Source organism: Eptesicus fuscus, chromosome 4 (assembly GCF_027574615.1).
Source record: "Eptesicus fuscus isolate TK198812 chromosome 4, DD_ASM_mEF_20220401, whole genome shotgun sequence".
NCBI lineage: Eukaryota > Metazoa > Chordata > Mammalia > Chiroptera > Vespertilionidae > Eptesicus > Eptesicus fuscus.
This window is the reverse complement of record NC_072476.1, coordinates 25,654,954-25,679,983: the sequence shown is the minus strand read 5'-3', so window position 1 is coordinate 25,679,983 and position 25,030 is coordinate 25,654,954. Positions and strand designations below refer to the sequence as shown.

The following is a 25,030-nucleotide window of genomic DNA, read 5'->3' as shown; positions in this document are numbered from 1 at the left end:
ATAAGAGATCAACCGAAGGACTTGAATGCATGCATATAAGCATAACCAATGGACACAAAACTCTGGGGGGTGAGGGCATGTATGGGTGTGGGGTTGGGGGGGCAATGGTAAGATATGTACACATATAATACCTTAATAAAAAAAAGTGTGAAAAAAAAAAAAGAACTATGATCAGACCTAGCCAGTTTGGCTCAGTGGATAGAGCGTTGTCCTACGGACTGAAGGGTCCTGGGTTCAATTCCAGTCTAGGGCACATGCACGGGTTGCAGGCTCAATCTCTCATCATTGATGTCCCTATCTCTCTCTCCCTCTCCCTTCCCCTCTGAAATCAATAAATATATATATATTTTAAGAAGTACTATGATCAGCCCATTTCACAGGGAGGAATTGGGAAGTGGCAGAGAGGAAGCAGTGCAGCTCAGAGAGGAATTGGGAAGCGGCAGAGCCAGGGTTCTCACTCTTCTCTGGCCAACTCCAACACCCATGTGCACCAGCACCACCCCAACTTTTCCTCTCTCAGTTTTAGGGCCTGCCAACATTAGGGGTACCTCCTTTTTTTGTACTACACCCTTCCTCAATTATTTTGATGTACCAAGGTGGAAATTTCAGAGGAGAGAGGCCAGGCAAAGCTTTCACACTTCTTAGGCAGATAAATCCTGGACAGCACTCAGCCCTCAGCTGAGAATAGGCATCATCCATTGTTGAACAGTCCTGGACCCCCAAGCTGAAAATGAGGATGGACACAGAAAGTGTGCCTGTGATCAAGGCCTGGAAGGAGACACCAGCAGAGAAGAAGGGAGTTGTGATCCCTTTTTTACACCCCAGGAGCAGGAATTGTAGACCTTTGATGGCATCTACTTATGGGTTATATTCCTGGGACACACAGGAATGAGGCAGCCTAGTGTTGTGATTATAGGTGTGGTTTCTGTAGCCAGACACCTGAGTGGCCTCAGGCAAGTTTCTTAACAACCTTTCTGTGTCTTGGTTAATTCATCTATAAAACAATATAGAGTTGTTGTGCTTAGAATCGCACTCGGCAAGTGGGAAACATGGAGGGGGAAAATGTTAACTATTATTCTCCTACGTATCCAAAGCAAGGAAAAAAGATTTTTAATAAAGAAAGCTCTAAGTATAAGGTGATATGTGCATATAATCTAGTTCTCATTGCAGATATACTGTCCATCTTCTTGGGAAAATCATGGAGTCCTTCATTACCCACCCTTACCTCAGAACAGTTGACATGAGTTAATTTAGAGGCTTCCAATGAGTAAGAAAATGTGTTACCTGGTAGTGCAGGCTCGGGGGAGGGGGGTTGGGGGTGAACAAGTGGTCAGCCCCATTCAGGAGCATTTTCCTGGAGTCTCTCCACATGATAAGCAGAATAATGGTTCCTCAAAGATGTCCACACCCTAAATTCTGCAGATGTGATTAAGGGTATGAACCTTGAGATGGGGAGATTATCCTGTGTCATTTGGACGGGCCCAATCTCGTCACATGGGTCCTTACCAGAGGAAAATCTTTCCCCGCTGATTTCAGTCATGTGTGACTGTGGAAGAATGCTCAGAAAGATACTACGTCGCCAGTTCTAAAGATGGAGGAAGGGGGCCATGAGCCATGGGATGTCGGTGGCCTCCAGAAACCAGAAAAGGCAAAGAAATGAATTCTCCACTGGAACCTCCAGAAAGGACTGCAGCCCTGCCAACACCTTGATTTGATCCCAGTAAAAGCCGTGTAGGAGCCCTAACCGGTTTGGCTCAGTGGATAGAGCGTCGGCCTGCGGACTTAAGGGTCCCAGGTTCGATTCTGGTCAAGGGCATGTACCTTGGTTGCAGGCACACACCCAGTGGGGAGTGTGCAAGAGGCAGCTGATCGATGTTTCTAACTCCCTATCCCTCTCCCTTCCTCCCTGTAAAAAATCAATAAAATATATTTAAAAAAAGGAGAGAAACTTAAAAATAAAAAAAAAGCCGTGTAGGACTACTAGAGAATTGTGAGATAATAATTTTGTGGGGTTCTGTGTTATAATTTGTTACAGCAGCAAGAGGAAACAGATACACTCCCATGCAAATCCTTTGTTTCATGCAGACTGTACTCCTGCTCAGCCGCTCAGACATGTGACAAAGGCAGTCTTTGAAATGACCCAGCCCTCGCCAGTGTCTAACTACAACTGCACGACAAACCTTATGCCAGAACCTCTTAGCTGAACCCGTTCACCCCCAGAGTGACCCATCCCAAATTAAAAGCACTGAATAAATACTAGTCCTAATTATTTCAAACCAGCATATCCTAATCCACTAGGGTTTCATTTATTAATAATAGCAACGACCATTTATTGACTACTTAGTATAAATCAGACATAGTACATATACAACTTCTTCTTCCCTCATTGCCCAGTACACAGTTATCATTATCCTCTTTTTTTTTAAATTAATTTATTTATTTTTAATTGATTCTTTACAGAGAGGAAGAGAGAGGGATAGAGAGTTAGAAACATCGATGAGAGAGATACATCAATCAGCTGCCTCTTGCACACCCCCTACTGGGGATGTGCCCGCAACCAAGGTACATGCCCTTGACCGGAATCGAACCCGGGACCTTTGAATCCGCAGGCCGACGCTCTATCCACTGAGCCAAACCGGTTTCGGCTCATTATCCTCTTTTTAATGAACCCCCAAAAGGTTAAGTCACTTACCTGAGATCACATCCACAGAGTGATGTGGCTGAGATTCAACCCCTGGCTCCTCTGACTCTCAGAGCCTGTCGTGAAACGCACTCTAGTATGGTCACTGCCGCTTGAGGCCTTCCAAAGTGCTGCGCATGGTGAGACCACTGCCCACGCTGGGTCACCAACTGTCTCCATCAACCACGCACTGGACGGGGCTCTCGCCATCCTCTGCGGCATTCATTCAGGTTCTGCACTCTCAACACCATGTAGGGGCGATCCTAATTCAGCATTTGAAGAGTACGGCAGCCCACAGGCCTCAAGATTCATTGTCCAACTTTTGTTTTCACCACAACGACTGGAAGGACAGTTGATTGTCATGTGAGAGTCAGTAAGGATCATATTGGCCAGTTGTTCTTAACTTGAACCCTCAGGTAATTAATTTCTGATAAATCAACCTCTTGGCATGCTCCCAACATGGACGCGATTGCTGCTCTGCACAGAATGATGGTTTTGTGGCCAGATTGCTGGGGTTAAATTCCCAGTTTGGTCACTTTCTAGCTGGGTGTTGTTGGGCAAGTCACTTAATCTCTCCCAGACTCAGTATTCTCATCAGTAGAATGGGAGCAATTATAGTATTCACCACAAGGGGTTGTGAGGATTTAAGGAGATAATCACCTTGTATATAAGATGTTTGATATAGTGCCTGGCACAGTTAGAGCTCAAGAAATTGTTGTTGAAATTGTTAATAGCGCCCTAGGCGGTTTGGCTCAGTGGATAGAGCATCGGCCTGCGGACAGAAGGGTCCCACGTTCCATTCCGGCCAAGGGCACATGTCCAGGTTTCAGGCTCGATCCCCAGTAGGGGGCATGCAGGAGGCAGCTGATCAATGATTCTCTCTCATCATTGATGTTTCTATCTCTCTCTCCTTCTCCCTTCCTCTCTGAAATCAATAAAAAATATATTTTTAAAAAGAAATTGTGAATAGCTATCATTGTCATTTTATGTATTGTCCTATTGATATAGAGAAAACACCTCAGCCTACCTCTAAAAGTCTTCCTTAACTTTTTCTCCTTTCCTCAGGCAGGCGCTTGGGATTTCCCAGGATGGTGCTCAGGAGGTATAATCAGGTGAGAGCCTCTTCCTTTCCTCCCTGTCTCCCCCTTTTCCTGAGACCACATTTGTTATGATCAATAATGGCAATGGCAGGACACTTAATGAGGCTGATTATGTAGCTGCCAGACCATCTTGAAATTTTATATATGCATTATTAACTCAAATTCTCAGGACAAATCATGCAAGCTAGGTATTTTTGCTCATTGATTCATTTTTTTTCATTTAATAAATACTTATTGTATTATTTCAGTGTTCTCATTATTTGGAAGACATTAAAAAATAAAACAGACAGCCCTGGCCAGCACGGCTCAGTGGTTACAGCATAGGCCCTCATATAAGGCCTCAGGTTCGATTAGCAGTCAAGGGCACTACCTGGGTTACAGGTTTGATCCCCACCCTGTATCCAGGCACAAATGGGAGGCAACCAATTAATGTGTCTCTCTCAGATCAATGTTTCTCTCTTTCTCCTCTCTCTCTCCCCTCCCCACCTCCTTACCACTCTCAATGGAAAAATATCCTAGGGTGTTTCTCTTCCTCTTTATGCCCCATTCCTCCCTCTCTTCCACTCTCTCTCTAAAACTCAATGGATAAATCTATAATAATAAAAGCGTATTATGCTAATTAGACTGGACATCCTTCTAGAGTCTAATGAATCGTAATGTAAATATCTGTGTTTTCCGATGGTCTTAGGCTCTACAGCAGCAGTTCTCAACCTGTGGATCACGACCCACAGGTTGAGAACCGCTAGCAGGGTCGCCTAAGACCATCGGAAAACACAGATATTTACATTACGATTCATAACAGTAGCAAAATTACATTTATGAAGTAGCAACGAAAATAATTTTATGGTTGGGGGTCACCACAACATGAGGAACTGTATTAAAGGGTCGCGGCATTAGAAAGGTTCAGAACCACTGTTCTAGACAAAGCCACAGGGAGCTGGCCGGGCTGAGGCAGAGGCAGCAGAGGCCGCCTGCCGCAGCAGCGGGAGGGGCCGGGGCCAAGGACCTTGCACAAATTTAGTGCACCGGGCCGCTAGTAAATAAATAAAATGGTACAAGTGAGACCTGGCCACAGAACTTAGTTGGTTAGAGCATTGTCTGGATATGCCAAGGTTGCAGGTTCCATCCCTATCAGGGCACATACAAGAAGCAACCATGCCCGGCTGGCGTGACTCAGTGGTTGAGCATCGACCTATGTACCAGGAGGTCACAGTTGGATTCCCGGGTAGGGCACATGCCCGGGTTTCGAGCTTGATCCCCAGTGGGAGCATGCGGGAGGTGGACGATGGATGATTCTCTCTCATCTTTGATGTTCTATCTCTCTCTCTCCCTCTCCCTTTCTCTCTGAAATCAATAAAAATATATTTAAAAAAAAGAACTCTTAAAACACAACAATAAGCAAACAACCCAACTTTAAAAGGGCAACAAGTTTGAACAGAAACTTCACTAAAAAAGGCATCCGAATGGCAAATAACCACATGGAAAAATGCTCAGCATTGGTCACTAGGGAAATGAAAATTAAAATGATAATGAGATGCCATTATGCACCCATAAGAGTGAATAAGTTAAAAAGACTGAGCAGTCTAAGTGTTGACAAGGATGGACAGAACTGGAACTCATATACTTCTGGTGGGAAAAGTAAAATTGTACCACTTTGTAATACTATTTGTTAATGTCATAAAAAGTTAAACATATGATCTAACCATTCCACTCCTAGGTATTTACCCAAGAGAAAGGAAAGCATATGTCCATAGAAAGACTTGGGCATGCATGTTTATTTATAATAACTGCCCCCCATCCCTAATCCCTGGCAACCACTATTCTGTCCTCCATCTCTAAAATGTTGTCATTTCAAAAATGTCATATTAGTAGAATCAATACTGATGTATTCCTTTGGGATCGGCTTTTTTTTTTTTTTTACAAAGCATAAAATTTCCTAGAGATTCAGCCAAGTTGTGGCATGTATAAACTGTTCATTTTTTTTTTTTACTGCTGAGTTATATTCCATGGTATATACTTATACTGTAATTTATTTTTATGGGTCATTTTAAAATACAAAATGATTATCATTATCTGCTTCTTGCAAAGGGCAACAATAATTTATTTTGCAGTTGTTGGGTGGCATGTTCTCTAAATATTATGACATATAACATGCAAAATATGTGTTGATTGACTGTTTATGTTATCAGTAAGGCTCCCAGTCAACAGTAGTTTAAGTTTTGGGGAGTCAAAAGCTATACATGGATTTTCAACTGTGTGGGGTTCGGCGCCCCTAATCTCCACATTGTTCAAAGGTCAACTGTAGTTGTTTGTCTATCATCCGGTTATTTTTTCCTATCTGTACTTGTGTCATTTATTTCTGACTTCTTCTGGATTGAGGATATTTTAAAAGCCCATTTTATCTCCTCTATTGGGTTTTTATATCCACATTTTTTGGTGGTTGCTCTAAGAATTACAATATGAATCCCTAACTTATCCCAATGTTCCCTGAATTAAAATTATACCTCTTCATGTACTAGTATAATGTAAGAACCTTACAACAGTATAATTCCATTGGCATCCCTCTCCACTTGTTATAAAACTAACAATATATTATTATTTTTAAATAGTTATTTGTATTTACGTTTTTGGAAGGATTTTTAGAAGTCTTCTATGCATAGTTGCCTTGTCTGGTGCTCTTTATTCCTTCTGTGGACCCAAGCTTCCACTTGATGTCATTTCCCTTCAGCTTGAAAAACTTCCTTAGCATTTCTTAAAGTCTGGGTCTCCTGGCAATGAAATGGGGCACCTGTCATTTAATAAGGCTTGCTACCATGTCTGTTGCATTGTAGGATTCAAACAACACGGGCAAGTCCCTGGGAATAGACTCACCCCAGTCCCCAAACCCCAGCAACCTCATCCTGGCAGTCTGAAGAGGAGCTGGGTCTGATGGTGATCAAAGAGGTCCCTGCGAATGAGGCACCTGCAGTGGCTTCCCACAGCCCAGTCTTCCTTCCAGTCATGTTCCCACAACAAACTTGGGGTCCAACGAAACCTCACACTTAGAGCAGGAGCCGCTAGGCTGTGTATGGGCTGAAGGTTGTCTCTTCCAGGCCTAAGAATGTCATCCCTCAGAGCCCTTTCCTTGATCTCTTATGGACTGCAGATAGCAGAGGGTGGCCTCCTGGTGGTTAGAGATGACCTGTCCCTCCTGCCCTCGTAACAGACTGGCCCCTGACATTTACACTTCCCTGAGCCTCTCTTAGCCTCCCAGAGGTTTTGCTCAGGGGTCTCAGCTTTTTCAGAGGGAACTTGGCTACTCAGCTCTCATGAGTCTTTTATGGATGCTAAGGACCACTCTTCAAGATTAAGGTCATGGCCCTAACTGGTTTGGCTCAGTGGATAGAGCGTCGGCCTGTGGACTGAAGGGTCCCAGGTTCGATTCCGGTCAAGGGCATGTACCTTGGTTGCGGGCACATCTCCAGTGGGGGGTGTGCAGGAGGCAGCTGATCAATGTTTCTCTCTCATCTCTATCCGTCTCCCCTCCTCTCTGTAAAAAAAAATCAATTTTTTTTTTTAAGATTAAGGTCATGTCCAGTTTAGTGTCTACTGCCAGGGCCTTAGCTGCAGACTCCTTTGATTGGGTATTTATCCACAGCCTTTATGCTGCCTCCTTGTCTTTCTCTCCTGAGTTCCTCTTCCCAACCCTGCAGTGGCTCCACACAGGCCACGCTTGCTATGTGCAGCAGGCAAACCTAGGATGGCGGCCTCTCTTCTGTCATGTGGTGCAGTGTGGGCAGCCAGAGTGTCCCCCTCTAACTGGGTGCCCATGGGCACATCCTATAAGCCCTAAGCCCTTGCAGCTTTAGTTCATTCACCTGTTAACAGGACTGTTGTGAAAATGAAATGAGATTAATCATGTGAAGTCGTCTTTTTTTTTAATGTATTTTACAGAGAGGAAGGGAGAGGGAGAAAGAGTTAGAAACATCGATGAGAGAGAAACATCAATCAGCTGCCTCCTGCACACCCCTCACTGGAGATGTGCCCGCAACCAATAAATGATCGTGCCCTTGACTGGAATCGAACCTGGGACTCTTGAGTCCGCAGGCTGACGCTCTATCCACTGAGCCAAACCAGTTAGGGAAATCATGTGAAGTCTTTAGTACAGAATCTGGAACCTGATGAGTTACCCACGTTAGGTATTGTGGTCACGGCCCTGCCCTCAAACTTTTTTCCCAACTCCCCTTCCAGCCTCAATTCATTTGCCAAGGGGTTTGGCTCCTGTATGTTGCTGGATACTCAGGAATGTGACCTCATTTTGCAGAGTGCCACTGGCTTTCACATTTGGCCTCCCAGGAAGGGATGTCAGGCCTCAGGCACTAGCAGGTAGATCCTAGGGACTTGCCACCTGCTCTCTCAGTTTTCGGGACCACGTGGCTTTCTCAGGGCCTTTCCTGTCCACCTAGTGGCCTGCTGGGGTCAGAGAGGTAAGATGGGTGAGGCCTTGCTTCCAAGGAGCTCACACCTGCGTGGGGGAGAAGACCCAGAAGCCACAACTACAGCGCTCCCAGTTCAGGGAAAGACGGCCAGATGCTCCTATGCTCAGGGTCCCTCGGGAGCACCTGGATCCTGCATCCACCTGGATCAGCTGAGAGTCTCCCCGACATTGATGATGCCTGGCTAGAACACTGATGGGCGAATGGGAGGTAGCAAGACAGACAGTGAGGGAAGGGCATCCAGGCATAGGGAAGAGCATTTAAGAAGGCTTGAAAAAGCCCGACACATAACTGGAAGTCCACTCCTGGGTGAGGGCTAAAAACCTTCAATCCATCCACAAGGCATCCAAGACCAAACTCCCTGGAGTTCAAAGCCCTTCACAATCTTGCCCCACCTTACTGCCCATCTCTCCTCCCCACCCCCATCCTCAAACCCCGACCCTATATTATAGCCACTCTGATGGTTTCCCGTTCTCCACACCGGCCATTCTGGCCTCCAGGCCTTTGCCCAGGCTGCTCCCTCTGCAGGGAATGTGCTAATCTCCACTGAGCTAACTCCCTCTCCTCTTCCAAAACCCAACTCAGGAGCCATCTCCCCTAGAAGCCCTTCCAGTAGGAGTCCGGGGCTACCCCTCAGAAACCAGCCCGTTATTTTTGTTGAATCATTAGTTAATCAGGCCAAGGAAATATCCCCTGTGGCTTGTTGACACGCCCCCACCCTCCGCACACCTTTGCCCATGCTTTCTTCAAGCTTCTGGAGGCAGGCGTCATTTCTTAGGCTCTTTGCTCTTTCTTCCGTGTCTGACTATGTACCTGTCACACAGGACGGTCCCAGTACGTGTTTGTTGAATGAATAAATGATCGGCATGCCATTTCACATCACACGGGTCTTGTGGGCCCACCAGGCCCCGCCCGCGTCTTCGCCTCCATCCCCAGCTCGGGTCTCCAGTGCCCGGAGCGCTGGCTGCCTGGAGCGCCCCGGCGCAGGCACCGTCCCCTCCGCACACCCTGGGGCCGCCCCGCCCACAGTCGGCCCTTCGGGGATTGGTGCCACCGCCGCCGGGAGGCGGGGACAGGTCCCGGCTGCTGCTGACGCCGCCTCCGCCAGAAAAGCCCCGCGGGCTGGCAGGCGGGGGACAGACGGCGCGGCCAGGCGGCGGTGAGTGCGTGGCGGCCGGAGGTGGGGCGGGGCGGGCGGGGCGGGCGGGCGGGAGCCGGGGACGCCGAGGACCGAGGCGCGGCTCGCGTCCGCCGCCCCACGTGCTGCGCTCCGCCAAGCGCCGTGCGGGAGCCCAGGGCAGCTCCTCCCTCGGGACCCCGCCTCGGGGCTGAGGAGGTCGTCGGCCCCGTCTTGTCTTCCAGACCCGGAGGATCGAGGCTCCCGGACGACGAGGAACCGCCCAACATGGCATCGGAGGTGAGCGGGACCTCGGGGACGCGGGTCCTGCAAGACTCCAGACGAGGGGGAGGGGCGCCCTGGGGGCCAGCCGCAGCCGCGACCTGCGCGCGGGGTCTCCTGGTGCCACACCTGCCCTGGCCGCCCTCCTGGTAAGGGTCCTCACTGGCTCCAGGCAGCGGGCACCTGCCAGGGCCTGGCAGAGACCTGCGCCCCTTCCCAGAGTCTGTGTGGCAAACCCACCAACGCACACTGCTCAGGAAGGCGGCCCTGACCCGACCTGCTGCCGAAGCATCTGTCCCCGAGTAGCAGAATCCGCATGACTGGCTGTGGCAAGAGCCAGGAGGTGGGGGACCTTGCCCTGAGGCCCCAGTGGCCCCAGTGGCCCGGAGCTTCCTCCCTGCCCTAGGGCCAGAGGACTCCTGGGTTGTCTTCCTGACCAGGGTGGCAGGAGTCTGAGGCACAGGCTCCTTTTCTGTGCCCCAGTTGATTTATCTGGCAAATGGGGGGATGATAGTTGTCTGCCTCCCTCTGTAAGGTGCTAGATTGTGAGGTCATTGCCTGGAACCCTTCAGGTAAAAGGGACTGTTTGCTTGATGTCATTGGACCTGGGAAGCAGGAGGTGTGGGGTTCAGCCCCTCCGGGCCCTCATTAGCTGGCAAATCACTTCCTCCTCTGGGCCTGTTTGTGCATCTGAATAAATAGGATAAGAACGCCTGCCCTGCCAGCTTCCAGGTCCCGGTGGAGGGCTGCGGGGGCAGGGCCTGGACTTTGGAGCCCAACAGACTTGGTGTCTGAACAGTCACTCGACCTCCCTGAACCTCTTTTCTCCTTTATAAAATAGGAGTGACAGTGCCCACCTGGTAGGAGGGTGTGACAGCACATAAGGCATGCCTAGACAGGGCCAGGTAACAGGAGGTGCTCAATAAGTGATGGCAGACTATACTCCCAGTAACAGCCCAACCCAGTGCCCCTGCCCCTTGCCCTAACAGGGTAATTCTGGCCCAGATGTTTGCTGCCTTAGCAGTTCCCTCTCCCACCACATTGGGCTTTCCCGGTGCCCAGGCTGTGGCACCTCACTCCGACATTTTCCTGGGGTCCTTTTAAGCCTGCCAGTGTGTGTGTGTATGGGGGGGGGGGCGGGGGGGGAGCTTGGCCCCAAAGCAGAATAGAACAGGCTGCTTTCAGGAGACCCAGGTGCCAGGTGACCTCTGCTTGCCCCAGGCCGTCCTGTGGGTTTGGACTAATTGGTTTGGCCGCAGCCCCACTTGTTAAGTAGTTGTTATTACTAACAACCCAGGCTGGGAGTCAGGGACCTGCTGGGAGAGGTGGTGCCAGGCCTCCGGCTGAGGGCCAGGCTGGCTCCCCATCCTTACTGGCTGGCCCTGGCCCTCTGGCCCCAATAGTTAGGACTGGGAACCCATGTTTTGATTGGGGATCAAGGTTTGCTGGGGCAGCAGAGGGTAAGGGGCGGGCCCAGTTCAAAAGGCTGCGGGGGGAGGAGGCAGCTTCTGCAAGGGGCCAGGGCTGCTGGGCACTGAGGGGTCAGCTCACAGCCTGGGCCTGAGCGTGGCGGAGGCCCATGGTGCACACAGGAACCAAGCTAAGGCACACCCTGGCCCACGCAGCCCTCGGCTGCTCCCTTAGTAACACCCTAGACTTTACTGAGTGGCAGGCACGGTGCTATGTACGCACTTGGCAAATTTTATCAAATCGATAGAGGGGCAATCCTGAGGCTTGGAGAGGTTATATAACATGCCCACGGTCAGGTGGCTCTCGGAGGTTCGAGACATTGCAGAGGGACAGGGGAGGGCATGTCCCCAGGAGCCATTTAAACCCCACTCCAGGGGAAAGATGCCAGAGAAGTACCATGCACACCTCCACCTTGGCACACTCTCTTCCTCATCCTTGGCACTCTGGGTGCTCAGACTGCTTCAGAGGTGTTCTGCACCCCTCCCCCATCTGTCCCATGCCCTGGCCTATGCCCTCTTTCAAAACAGAGATGTCTCCATCCCGTCTCTCTGCCCTTGGCTCCTGGGGGCAGAGGGGCAGCTCGTGACCTCCTAGAAGGCCAGTGGTCACAGGTGTGTCGGAGGTGCTCTCCAAAGAAGTTTTGGGGATGGGACCTGAGGTCCTGCCCCAAGCTCTGGGAGGGAGATGCAGGTAACTTGAGCCTGATGGGCCCCTCGGTGCCTCCTTGCCTGCCCTTGAAGCAGAAGTTCAGAACAGCAGAGCCAGCAGAGGTCCTGGCGGAACGAGGGTGCAGAGTGTGCGCGGGCTGGCCTCACACTGCCGGACTGCAGCCCTGGCTCTGCCAGCCCTGGCGAGGGCAAAAGATACATAACTGCTCTGTGCTTCCGTTTCCCCCTCTCTGTACCGGATGGATTGGTGCCCACTTCAGAGGGTCGCTGCCAGGACAGTGCCTGGTAAACTGTGTTACCGGGATTATTACCATCATCACTGGTACCTCAGAGCTGATTCAGACTCTGGATTCCACCTTGGTCAGTGGCAGGAGAGGCCCCAGAAGTTCCGCTGTGGCCTCAGGGGTCCTTGTACCCTGGAGCAGTGTCAGGTGGTGGGAAAGAGCCCTCACTTCACTGTCCAGCCACCGTCCCACACTCACGCCTTGGGCAAGTACCTGCCTCTCTCTGAGCCTCAGTTTCCTTATCTGTCCAGTGAGAATAATCCTGCCCGCTGGCTGCCACTGCCATCACATTGACAACCCTCCTGAGGGCCCTTTGTGAGGGGCGCTGCCCTTGAGGTTGGGGGAGGGCGGGGAGATTAATTGCTCCTGCTCTCCTACCCAGAGCGGGAAGCTATGGGGCGGCCGGTTTGTGGGCGCAGTGGACCCCATCATGGAGAAGTTCAACGCGTCCATCGCCTACGACCGGCAGCTGTGGGAAGTGGATGTGCAAGGCAGCAAGGCCTATAGCCGGGGCCTGGAGAAGGCCGGCCTCCTCACCAAGGCCGAGATGGACAAGATACTCCACGGCCTGGACAAGGTACTGCTCATGCCCCAAGGTCCTTCCGAGGGCCCCTCCCTGTGGCCTCGGGCTCCCAGAAATCCCCGCGCACAGGCTGCAGTGTCACCCTAAGCCTCTCACATCCCTTTGCGGTGATTATACACCTAGAGAGGTGCCCTTTACCCCTGTACAGAGCTCCCTGTCTCTCTTCATCCGGAATGCCCCGCGGCCCCGTGGCTCAGGGGCAAAGGTGCATGGGGCCTGAGATGCTCCCTTGGGTGGGGGCTGCACAGGCGCCCCCTGGGGAGCACTGCCAGGACTCAGCTCCAATCCAGGGGCAGTCAGTGATCAGGGTGAGGGTGGGAACAGGGCTTGGCCCTCGTGGCTGCCCGTGCCTGCCAGCCTGACCCCTGGGTGGCGGCCATCCACTACAGGTGGCTGAGGAGTGGGCCCAGGGCACCTTCAAACTAAATCCCAACGATGAGGACATCCACACAGCCAACGAGCGGCGTCTCAAGGTATGACCCCATCCTCCCTCCTCTCCCTCCCACCCCCTGCCCCCGCCTTCCCTCTCCACTTGCCCTGGGCCTCTTGGAGCTTAAGCACCAAGTTTCTGTTCACTTCGTCATTGGCACAGTTTGGGCGGGACTTCAGAACAGGAGGCCTCGGCAAAGGGCAGAGACTTGGGCAGGACCTGGGGCCCCTGGGACAGGGAGGGAGGACTCCAGGGCAGGGAGGAAGCATGACCACATGGGCGAACCCCAATGGGCTTGAGCAGACCCTGACCCATGCCTCCTCCACCCCTAGGAGCTCATTGGTGAAACCGCAGGGAAGCTGCACACAGGACGAAGTCGGAACGACCAGGTGCCGCCAGCCCTCCACCCCCACCCTGTGCTTCCCAACCTGGGGGAGCTCAGACAGCCGAGTTGGGGCTCAGCAGCTGTCCTGGCTCCTTCAGGGGAGTCACACATCAGTCTCCCTGAGTGCCGCCTCCCCTCCACAGGTGGTCACAGATCTCAGGCTGTGGATGCGGCAGAACTGCTCCATGCTCTCTGCCCTCCTCCGGGAGCTCATCAGAACCATGGTGGACCGGGCAGAGGCGTGAGTCCCCTGGGGACACCCAGGTGGCAGAGAGGGGCACGAGGGCAGCCAGGTCTCTTCTCCCCTGAGACAGGCAGCTTGAATGCCAGCCCTAGGAGGCACAGGTGAAGAGGGTAGGGGAGCCAGGCCTTGGGTGCAGGGGGTCCCAGAGCTCCTGGACTGAGTGAGCAGAGCAACAGGAGTGGGGCGTTTCTTGCAGTATGCCTTACCCCACGGCAGGCGGGGCAAGCTCACGCTGTGAGGATTCACGAGCAGGAAGCTAAAGCACTGGGCAGATGCCCCGAAGCCCGAGGAAGGGGGCTGGTCGTGCCTGGGGCAGACAGAGCTGCTCCCCAGCCACCTGTGCCCCTCGTCCCCATTTCTGCCCAACACACTGGCAAAGGACAAAGCCAGAGGCTGCCTCCCACCTGCCTCATCCCCAGCTTTGGCTTCTGTGCCTTGACTACTGAGAAGTCCCTATTTGGTGTCAGGGACAGGGTTGACCCCTCCTTTTCTCCAACTCCCTGTGACCCCTGTTTCACAGACCACATCACCTGGGGGCAGTCCAGGGCACAAGCACCATCACGCTTGGGGGCCGGAGGGTTAAAGAGGGACTGCTGAGGAGTGCTGGCCTTCTCTTTTGGGGTAGTGAGAGGTTCTAAAATTGATGTGGTGATGGTTGTACACTTCAAATGAGAGAATTGTATGTGAATCATCCCCTCAGAAATGTTTACTAAAAAACCAAACCAGAACCACCACCCACAGCACTCTGCCCCTGCCCCGCCCACTCGGAAGTGCCCCTGGCTCTCGGGCTCCTGGGGAGCCTCTCGCTCGCAGTCATGGCTCCCGCTGCCAGGTGGTACCCGCTGTGCTGTGAGTTGCAAAGACCCGAGCTGAGGGTCTAATCCACGCTTGGTCTTGGGTCTGTGCCCTTACAATGATTTATCCCCGGGAGATCACTCGACCCCCCTTGCAGGTAGATCCTGGTAGACCTGCCCTGCTGTCTTCTGGAGGGGCCAGGCCTGCAGGCCCTCAGGCACCCTGCCCCTGCTCTTCCCCCACAGGGAACGTGACATCCTCTTCCCAGGGTACACACACCTGCAGAGGGCTCAGCCCATCCGCTGGAGCCACTGGATCCTGAGGTGAGCGGGACGGTGATGGAGGGGCCATGATGGAGGGGAGGCCCCCTGGCTGCCCTGACCTTCCCTGGCCTGGCTTCCCACAGCCACGCCGTGGCACTGACCAGAGACTCCGAGAGGCTGCTGGAGGTGCAGAAGCGGATCAACGTCCTGCCCCTGGGCAGGTGAGTGAGGTCCCCGTGCTCCGAGGGTGGGGACAGGGCTGCTGCCACATAGTGAGCATGGCCCTTGGGGATTGACAGGAGAGGAGCCAGCAAGGACCGAGGGGCCTGGCCTTCCCATCCAGCGTTCTTCCTACATAGGCAGGCGGGATCTTGCAGGGACACCCAGTTCTCTCTGAGGTGTGGACAGCCAAGCTAGAAAGTGTGTCAGAGCAGGGCCAGAGCTCCCCGGAGAAGCCCCTGAGAGCCAGCCAGTCACCCACAGCCGGCCGTTCCCTGCACGGGGACAAGTGTCAGGCGCCAAGCTGACTGGCCGTACGTAGCCCTGGCAGCCAGGGCGCTGCTCTGGGTGTGTATGTGCCAGGGCCTGCTTGCCAGGAGCCCTGGTCACTCAGAATCCCCTGCCCCTGCAGTGGGGCCATTGCAGGCAATCCTCTGGGTGTGGACCGGGAGCTGCTCCGAACAGGTAAGCCCTCCGCCCACCCTCGGGAGATCACCATCAGCTTCTGCCGGGGTCTTGCAGAGAGAGGGCAGGGGTCTGGGTGAATCCCGTTACCTATGGATGCTGAAGTTAGAGAGGCAGGGGAAGGCCTGTGCAGGGGTGCATGGCCCTGGGTACACTCAGGGCTGCTGCCTCCCTCTGGGACTGTACAAGAGGCCCTCCTCACTCCCCGCCCTTCCCTACTCCTCCCTGAAAGGGGCCACGGGGCGGTGGCTGGGCAGCCAGGTTCAGGGTGGAGGAGGCCCATCCTTGTCCACAGCTCAGCCCTATTGCCTTCCCCTTCTCCCCCTTGTCCAGAACTCAAATTTGGAGCCATCACTCTCAACAGCATGGATGCTACCAGTGAGCGAGACTTTGTGGGTGAGTCCTGAGGGCCAGCCCACTCATCCCCCTGCACAGCGCCCCGCCTCTGTCCCCAAGTCCCAGTCCTCTCCAGCCCCTCCCACTCCCATTTGTGCGCCTGGAGCTCTCCAGGTGGGTGAAGAGCAAGAGAGGCCTGGTGACCCGAGAGCCTGCTTTCCCTCCGCCCCTCCCCCCACAAGCCGAGTTCCTGTTCTGGGCCTCGCTGTGCATGACCCATCTCAGCAGGATGGCTGAGGATCTCATCCTCTACGGCACCAAGGAGTTCAGCTTTGTGCAGCTCTCCGATGCCTACAGGTAAGGCCGCCCGCTGGCCTGCCCGGCTCTGCGCCCCCACAGGGCTTCCTTCCTCTCCGCCCCAGCCAGCAGAGCAGCCAGGGCCAGAGGAGCCCCTTCAGCCCCAGCATCTCTGTCCCTAGCACCGGAAGCAGCCTGATGCCCCAGAAGAAAAACCCAGACAGCCTGGAGCTGATCCGGAGCAAGGCGGGCCGAGTGTTTGGACGGGTGAGACGGGCAGGGAGCTGGGCAAGGCCTCTGGCTGACCCAGAGGGTCCTGGGAAGCTTCCAGGGCGGGCTCCAAGGTCCAGCCTCCTGACCCTCACTCTGCCCTCAGTGTGCTGGGCTCCTGATGACCCTCAAGGGACTTCCGAGCACCTACAACAAGGACTTACAGGTGTGAGGCGGCGGCGGTGGGAGGAGGGACCCCTCTGCATATACGCCACGTACCAGTTCTCAGGGCCCCGGCACTTCCAGGCAGGGGCCCCACGGAGTTGCCACGTTCCATCCCGACCCTGACCACCCTGAGCGCTCTCTCCTCTCCCTCGGTGTGGGGTGTGGGGTGTGGGGGTGCTGAGTGCTCCCAGTGGAAAGCAGTGGGGATGCCTCCGTGAGAGACGAGGCTGCTGAGCCCTCACCTCCTGCCACGTGCCTCCCTCTCAGGAGGACAAGGAAGCCGTGTTTGAAGTGTCAGACACCATGGGTGCCGTCCTCCAGGTGGCCACTGGCGTCATCTCTACGTTGCAGGTAAGACATGCATCTTCTCTCCCGGTCCCTAAACTCTGGGATGGGCAGAGAGAGATCATGAGAGGAGGCCCGGGTGGGTGGTCCAGAAGCCCTGGGGCAGGGGGAGGCGGCATGTGCTTGGACCTGCCTTTGAGGGACAGTGAAGGGACAAAACTATGGAAGTAGTTAGTCTCAAGGAGTCCCATCACCTGGCCTGACCAGATTTCTTTTTATTATGGGAAATTCCATTATGCAACAGTTGAGAACGTGTGTGATGAACCCCTGTGTACAATAACCACCTCATGGCCGTTCTTGATTTGGCAGCTATCTTGGCCCCACCCCCTTATTTGAACCAGATCCCCATCTGCGTATCATTTCAATCCTAACTAGTTCGGGATGTGTCTAAAGCAGTGGTTCTGGGACCAGCAGCGTCAGCATCACCTGGGAACTTGAGAGAGTGCAATTCTGGGCCTCATTCCAGTAACACTGGATCCGACTCCGGGGATGGGCCCGGCGGTCTGTATTTGTAATAAATCCTGCAGGTGATTCTGATGTGCACTAAAGAGAAGGACTCTGGAAACGTAACGGCAACCCCTGTAGCACCCCTAAAAATTACCAATAATTATGAAAAGACGGCTCGAGCCGGAGAGAGCAAACAGGGGGGGAAAGAGTGGGTCTGCCCAGGGCAGGAGACATACTGGCTGAGGGGCAGGCTTGGAGCTGGCAGCTTCAGGCCCGGGGTCCCCAGGGCCCCAAGACTCACCACTTCCCCACCCACATCCCCAGATTCACCGTGAGAACATGGTGCAGGCTCTTAGCCCTGACATGCTGGCCACTGACCTCGCCTACTACCTGGTCCGCAAAGGGGTGAGTGTGGGGCGGCTGGACTGGAGGGGCCGGGGGTAGGGGTGGTCAGGGAGGCACAGGTACCCACAGCAGGGCAGGGAGCCAGGAAGCCTGCTTCAGTGCTGCCCTCCGCTCGGCACCTGCAGATGCCATTCCGCCAGGCCCACGAGGCCTCTGGGAAAGCAGTGTTCATGGCAGAGACCAAGGGGGTCGCCCTGAACCAGCTGTCGCTGAAGGAGCTACAGACCATCAGGTGCGGCCCCCTCCCCTCCCTCCGCTGCCTCCCAGGCCCCTGAGGCTGCGTGGCTGGGCTGTGCTAGCCCATCTCCTTCCTTCCCCAGCCCCCTGTTCTCCGGCGACGTGAGCCAGGTGTGGGACTACGGGCACAGCGTGGAGCAGTATGCTGCCCTGGGTGGCACCGCCCGCTCCAGTGTCGACTGGCAGATCAGCCAGGTGCGAGCGCTGCTTCGGGCACAGCAGGCCTAGGTCCCCCACCCCGCTCCCAAATAAAGTGCGCCTCGAGGAGTCTGCTGCCTGTCTCCTGCCGAGCCTGACTCCCTCCCCGGGGCTTTCTGGGGTCTGTTGGGAGGCAGTGGAGGTCATCAAGGAGGTGAAGAAACTGGACAAGGATGGCGAGTCACAGTGGGCATTGCATCTCATCAGAGCCTCTGCCCTGCTCGGCCCCCTGTTCCCTTCACTGGGCGCGGGGCGGGGGGGGGGGACATCACAGTGACCTCCTGCCCAGGGTGTCTTGGCAGGACTGGCCTCTCTGGAGCCCTGTTGGGACCTGATGGGCTTCAGTCACCAGTCAGTCCCTGTCTATCTCCTTCCTTCTGGTGTCCCTGAGGCTCCCCACTCCCGTTCTCCCCGCTTAACCCACCTTCCCTGGGCCATCAGGCACAGTTGCAGGGTATCGTTGTCCTGAGGGATAGTTGGTGTGCGATGCCTGGCACTAGGTAAGCTTCATACACAGGTTAAGAAGGCACCTCCTCCAATGGGCAAAGATACTCTAGTCAATAAATGGTGTTGGGACAATTGGACAGATACATGCAAAAAAAAAAAAGTCATTAAAGCACCTTCTTACAGCATATGCAAGAATAAACTCAAAATGGATTAAAGATGTAAATGTAAGACCTGAAACCATGAAACTTCTAGAAGAAAACATAGGCGGTAAACTCTCACATTGCTCTTATTAATATTTTTTCTGATCTATCTCCTTGGTTAAGGAGAACAACAACAAAAATAAACAAATGGGACTGCATCAAACTAAAAAGTTTTTGCATAGCAAAGGGAACCATCAACAAAACAAAAGGACAACCTACTGAGTGGGAGAACATATTCGCCAACGATACATCTGATAAGGGGTGAACTGAATTTGGAGGGGACACCATTCCACGCACTACGCTGTGCTTTCCAATTCCTTTACCAGCATTTTCCCTTCCATTTCTAATCTGAAGAGCATGCTCCCGGACAGATGAGATGGGATTAAAACAAGCTACAGGCAGCTCCTCACTGTGTCCTTATCTCAAACCCAACTTCAGAAACTCTTATCATTTTAGTTCCTTTTTGTGTTTTTCCTCTCCTGCTCTCTTACTCTAAGCCAGGTCTCCATTTGGCACCGGACCTTGTTTCCTGCTCCCGCTCAGCCAGAGCACGTCCTCCCCACCCTCTGAACTCACTTAAAATTGTCCAAGGAGAATTTGGAGGTTTCCAGAGCCATCCTCTAACTTAGAGCATCTATTTGGTTAACTCTGCAATTGACACTACAACCGCTGCTCACTCGGTCACGTCCTAGAGTTGTATGAGTCCCACCCAATATTTGAGACAAAGGATTTTTGCTGGGGATAGGGACTACTGGGAGAGTGGTTGACCTCTAGATGTGAACTCAGGAGTGGGTCAGTTTGACAAGCTTCCTCCTTGACAAGGAGGAAGAGGCTCCGAGTTGACAAAGCAGAACTTCCACATACCACCTTAGCAGATGCCTGTCCTGTGGCTGACCTTGCAGAATATCCCCACATGAAGTACCTGTGGCTCCCTAGGCAGCCTCAAGAGGTGACCTGGCCTGTTGGCAAGTGCCTCATCTCTCTCTCACCTAATAAAAGAGTAATATGCAAATTAACCATCACTCTGCTACATCCACAAGCCACGCCCACCAGCCAATCAGGAGCAAATATGCAAATAAACCCCACCAAGATGGCTACGGCCACAGAGAGCAGGAGGGAGGCTTGGATTTCCCCGGCAATGGAGGAAGCCAAGCTTTCCGCCTGCCCTTACTGGCCTAGGCCTCCACTCAAGGCTACAAAGTTTCAATGATAGAAGATACTTAAATCCAAACAGAAATGGCAGCAGCACACAGAGCTGGAAAGAGCAGGAGGCTAGGGTTGCCCCCGGCAATGGAGGAAGCCAAGCTTTCCACACACCCTGGCAGGCCCAGACCTCTGCTTAAGGCTACAAAGTTTCAATTATAGAAGATACATAAATCCCAACAGAAATGGCTGCCACCACAGAGCAAGCAGAAGGCTTGGCTCCGCTCCAGGCTACAAAGTTTCAATTGTAGAAGATAAATAAACCCCAGATACCAGGACCTACACTTGGGTCGCCAGGGGGTGTGGCCAGCCTGCAAACCACCACAGGCCCCTTGCCCAGGCCGCCCCATGCCTCAAGGGAACCCCCACCCTGATCTGGGACACCTTTCAGGTTAAACCAGCTGGTCCCCATCCATGCACCAGGCCTCTATCCTATCTAATAAAAGAGTAATATGCAGATTGACCATCACTCCAACACACAAAGATGCCTGCCCCCATGTGGACATAAGATGGCCACCACAAGATGGCCAGCAGGTGAGGGCAGTTGGGAGGGACCAGGCCTGCAAGGGAGGGCAGTTGTGGGCGATCAGGCTAGCAGGGGAGGGCAGTTGGGGGGACCAGGCCTGCAGGGGAGGGCAGTTGGGGGGGAGCAGGCCTGCAGGGGAGGGCAGTTAGGGGCAAACAGGCTGGCAAGGGAGCAGTTAGGCATCAATCAGGCTGGCAGGGGAATGGTTAGGGGGTGATCAGGCTGGCAGGCAGAAACGGTTAGGGGCAATCAGGAAGGCAGGCAGGTGAGCAGTTGAGAGCCAGCCGTCCTGTATTGTGAGAGGGATGTCCCAGATTGGAGAGGGTGCAGGCTGGGCTGAGGGACACCCCCCTCCCCGTGCACGAATTTCGTGCACCGGGCCTCTAGTGTGTGTGTGTGTGTGTGTGTGTGTGTGTGTGTGTGTGTATACATTGATTTCAGAGAGGAAGGAGAGAGAGAGATAGAAACATCAATAATGAGAGAATCATTAATTGGTTGCCTCCTGCGTGCCCCACACTGGGGATTGAGCCCACAACCTGGGCAAGTGCCCTGACAGGGAATCAAACCATGACTTGGTTCATAGGTCGATGCTCAACCACTGAGCCACGCCAGCCAGGCAAATGCCTCATCTTTAGTCCTTGCTCCGATAACTGCTGCTTCCTCTAGCTCATAGCGACTGGTCGACTGTCTGCCCCCTGGTGGTCAGTGCACATCATAGTGAGCAGTTGAGTGGCCTTAGCATACATTAGCATATTGTGCTTTGATTGGTTGACCGGACACTTAGCATATTAGGCTTTTATTATATAGGATTGGTTGCTTCTTGTAGGTGCCCTGACCAGGAATTGAGCCCACAAACCTTGGTATATGGGGACGATGCTCCAACCAACTGAGCACCCGCCCAGGGAGAGAGCGCCTCTTAACCAGCTGTTTGCTTTGCAGATTGCTCCTCCCTAGAGTCTAGCAGATGGGATAGTCCTCTCTTTCCTTCACTCTTGCCCCTTTGAGTAACCTCTGGGTGTCCTCAGGCATCTTTCCTACAGACAGGGCAGCCCTGCAGTCTGGAAATGGGGCAGGAGATAGCCCTGACCTATCCATGGCCCAGCCTTTTGCATCTCAAAGGTGAGCTCAGACCCCAGGGCAGGCAGGACCTGGAGATCAGGGGCCTAGATGGTAAAAACTTAAATAAAAGTTCAAAATGTCCTAACTCCCTCCGTGGTTATTTGTACTCCTTTTCATTTTGTTTCCTTGAGAAATAGAGCTTCTGGGCTTCTCTCTGGGGAAGGGAGGATAAAATTTAACTCTGGGTTTGCTGTAATGTTCTGCTAATCTTCAAAAACGTATAAAATCACAAGGCTAAAAACACCGATTCCAACTAATTGTGGTACAAAGCAAAATTACAATATAAACACACTTAATTTCAAAATATGTAAGAGGTAAGAGACCACATATAATTTATTTATATGAAACATCCATAATGGCAAATTTATGTAGACAAAAAGATTAGTGACCGAAACCGGTTTGGCTCAGTGGACTGAAAGGTCCCAGGTTCGATTCCAGCCAAGGGCATGTACCTTGGTTGCGGGCACATCCCCAGTGGGGGGTGTGCAGGAGGCAGCTGATCAATGTTTCTCTCTCATCGATGTTTCTAGCTCTCTATCCCTCTCCCTTCCTCTCTGTAAAAAATCAATAAAATATATTTTTTTAAAAAAAGATTAGTGGTTGCTTAGGGCTGGGTGTGAGGGATAGAAAGATAGATAGCTAATAGGTACAGGGTTGTTTTTTTAATCCTTATTGAGGAGTGAGAATATTTTTTTCATTGATTTTTGTAGAGTGAAAGGGAGAGAGAGAGAGAAACATCATTGGTTACCTCCCACTTGTGCCCTGACCAGGACCTGGGATTGAACCTGCAACCGAGGTATGAGGTATGTACATGCCCTTGACTGGGAATCAAACCCTCAGCCCTCCAAGGGTTGGTGCTCCTACCACTGAGCACCGGCTTGGGTGGGTACAGAGTTTCTTGATGAGGTCATTCTGCAAGGGACTCAGCCTCATTGGAAATAACAGGAAGAGGCCCCGAGTTGACAAACTAGGGAAGAGAAAGAAACTGGCCATAGTTCACACAGTCTGTAGTCAAGGCACATGGTTGAGGGTGCTCCACTGGGCCTCCATGACAGGATGAAGTCATGGAGGCCCAGTAAATGCTCACTTCCCTATCAACGTCTCTGTTCAGGAGAGTGGGGCTTTTGTTGAAATCTGATAATTTTTGTATAAAAAAAAATCTATCGGGGGAGGGTTGGGGGGGTAATCTACCTGTAGTGTTCATATGGGGCCAAGCATTGCTCGTTCAATATCTCCCGCCCAGAAAGTTAGTGACATTGAACTTGTATCAAATTCAGCTGCTTAGATTCAGCAAGCCACAGCAGTTAAACACCAAGGATATCAGAAAAATGTTAGATGTTTTATCTATGTCTCTGAAGAAGAAACCAATCAGCCGAAACCGGTTTGGCTCAGTGGATAGAGCGTCGGCCTGCGGACTGAAAGGTCCCAGGTTCGATTCCGGTCAAGGGCATGTACCTTGGTTGCGGGCACATCCCCAGTAGGGGTTGTGCAAGAGGCAGCTGATCGATGTTTCTCTATCATCGATGTTTCTAGCTCTCTATCCCTCTCTCTTCCTCTCTGTAAAAAAATCAATAAAATATATTTTAAAAAAAAAAAAAGAAAGAAACCAATCAGTGAGCCCATGTATAAGATCTAAGAGTTGTCTAGCTACAAAGAAGATGCTACATGACTCTCAAAACCTACTTGTCATATTTTAAAAACGCAGTAACATTTATCTATTGGGGAAAAGTGTAAAAGGAAGTCTAAACTCGTCTTCCAATCAGCTGAGCGTCCTGTGACTTGCTTGTGTTGCTCAAGGCAGTAACCCTCCCATCTTTGCAGGGACATTGTGTGTTGCTGCATCCCTCCAGCAGGGGGAGCATAGTCTATTATTTCCTGTCCTAGACATCAGAAGGTCCTTTCAATGCAGGGCAATCTGGGGGAAGAAGTCATGTGCCATCAACAATAGTAAATGTAGTTTTGCATGTGTTACCCTGGGCAAGTCACTCCACCTCCCTAAGTTTCCTCATCTGTAGTAGAGAAAGAATAACTCCATTTGTATAGTCTTTTGGAGCTGTAGATGCCAGCTAATGTGGGCTACTGTTATTACCGTCATCAAGCAGTAGAAATCCAGTTGGTGCACCCACATGCCCCAGATCACCTTTACCCAAGTGATACCCTGTGGGGTGAGGGCCCATGTCATTGTGGTTAGAGAACAAGGTGGTGGAACTGATGCCAGACAGTTACAGTTTGGCTCAGGCCAGGCAGCCAGGACTCCAGCTCAGGCCCCTGCTACAAATGTAGTAGCAGCTGCTGAACCAGGAGGATGGAGAAGGTAGAGGTTCCTTCTGACTGAGGAAACAAAAGAGTTGGCATCTGAACTAAGCTTAGAAAGATGGCTCAGAGAACGGGAGAAAGCATGGCAGCCTCCTAGACAAGCCTGGGAAAGTACTTCTGGGCCAGAGGAGCAGGTGCACCAGTTAGAACCCCCCTGAGGGATGGGGAAGGTATACAGAAAAATAGCTTAAGACAGACTTATACTGACATTAAGAATGTCCAAACCTGTAGAGAATTTGAACCAAAATGGATGACAATTGCCCAGAAGCAAGATCCCAAAAGCTCCAGAGAATGACAGTTTTCCAGTTTCTTCTATGCATTTGAAATTAAGGCTGGAATGTAAGGAAAATTATATGAAGGTGGGAGAAGGCAAGAAGGGGATTGGATGACAGGATAATTAACAATTATGTGCTCTCTTGAGGGTGGTTATACTTATTTCAAAGGTGTGTTAACCTACATGCACAAAAACAATGGACAGGGCTTGCTTAAGGCAAAGATGAACCTTTTATTAAAAGTTACATGGCTGGGGTGTGACTACCCACCATGACCTAGTTAGTTAGGAATTTATGGTCAGATCACTTTGTGAGGTTACTTCCCATAGAACCTGGTTTCCACACACACTTATTTAGAGTCAAAAAGCAGCATAGTGACTCCATCCTTCAAATCTCTATATATAAAAGGCTAATATTCTAAGTGTCCGACAGTCTGACCATCTGCTATGATGCACACTGACCACCAGGGGGGCAGATGCTCAACACAGGAGCTGCCATGACGGGCACTGGCCATTTACAGTGAAATGGCACCGCAGATCTGGCAACCACAAAGTAACACTCAGCTTCTCCCCAGTGGGACACAGACCCCGCCACCAAATTGTAGCCGACGCTGCAGAGACCCCATGGTGCAAAATGTGGCCCACAGCCCAGTCCAGCCCAGAACAGTGGCTGTGGATGCTGGGTAATGACATCATGTAGTAACGCCTGGCTTCCTCTCCCTAGCGACTACCTCCTTGGTGTTTCTTCAGCCCAGGAATACGACTTGCTTTATAGCCAGGTGGAAACA

The 25,030-nt window shown here is 52.3% G+C and overlaps 2 protein-coding genes across 4 annotated transcripts in view; one reads left to right on the top strand and one right to left on the bottom strand.

The window, feature by feature from the left end:
• The window catches only part of CRCP (CGRP receptor component), a 50,610-nt gene extending 40,445 nt beyond the window's left edge, over positions 1-10,165 (bottom strand). Inside the window, exons 1-4 of one of the 3 annotated variants that reach the window (XM_054714803.1) lie at positions 9,932-10,165; positions 8,985-9,068; positions 8,285-8,447; positions 6,404-6,548 (exon numbers count right to left, since the gene is read on the bottom strand). In XM_054714803.1, coding sequence (XP_054570778.1) covers positions 6,404-6,438 — 35 coding nt within the window. In that variant the 5' untranslated portion in view covers positions 6,439-6,548; positions 8,285-8,447; positions 8,985-9,068; positions 9,932-10,165. Of the gene's footprint in view, positions 1-6,403; positions 6,549-8,284; positions 8,448-8,984; positions 9,175-9,931 lie in introns of those variants that run through there. The other 2 variants (XM_054714804.1, XM_054714805.1) reach the window with 2 other exon arrangements.
• Positions 9,326-18,229, top strand: ASL (argininosuccinate lyase). The gene is made up of 17 exons (XM_008141514.3): positions 9,326-9,414; positions 9,618-9,672; positions 12,459-12,653; positions 13,049-13,132; positions 13,422-13,478; positions 13,618-13,715; positions 14,759-14,836; positions 14,920-14,997; positions 15,408-15,460; positions 15,794-15,856; positions 16,039-16,153; positions 16,276-16,360; positions 16,470-16,529; positions 16,796-16,879; positions 17,645-17,725; positions 17,851-17,957; positions 18,046-18,229. The coding sequence occupies exons 2-17, from the start codon at positions 9,661-9,663 to the stop codon at positions 18,188-18,190; spliced, it is 1,395 nt and encodes a 464-aa protein (XP_008139736.1). The 5' UTR covers positions 9,326-9,414; positions 9,618-9,660; the 3' UTR covers positions 18,191-18,229.
• The last annotated feature ends 6,801 nt before the right edge of the window (positions 18,230-25,030 follow it).

What these genes read in the sequence shown, in the direction of transcription:
- ASL (XM_008141514.3), top strand. An exon ending in ATGGTGGACCGGGCAGAGGC is followed by an intron (nt 13,716 to 14,758) that starts GTGAGTCCCCTG and finishes CTTCCCCCACAG; the next exon opens with GGAACGTGACATCCTCTTCC. An exon ending in CGGGCCGAGTGTTTGGACGG is followed by an intron (nt 16,361 to 16,469) that starts GTGAGACGGGCA and finishes CTCTGCCCTCAG; the next exon opens with TGTGCTGGGCTCCTGATGAC.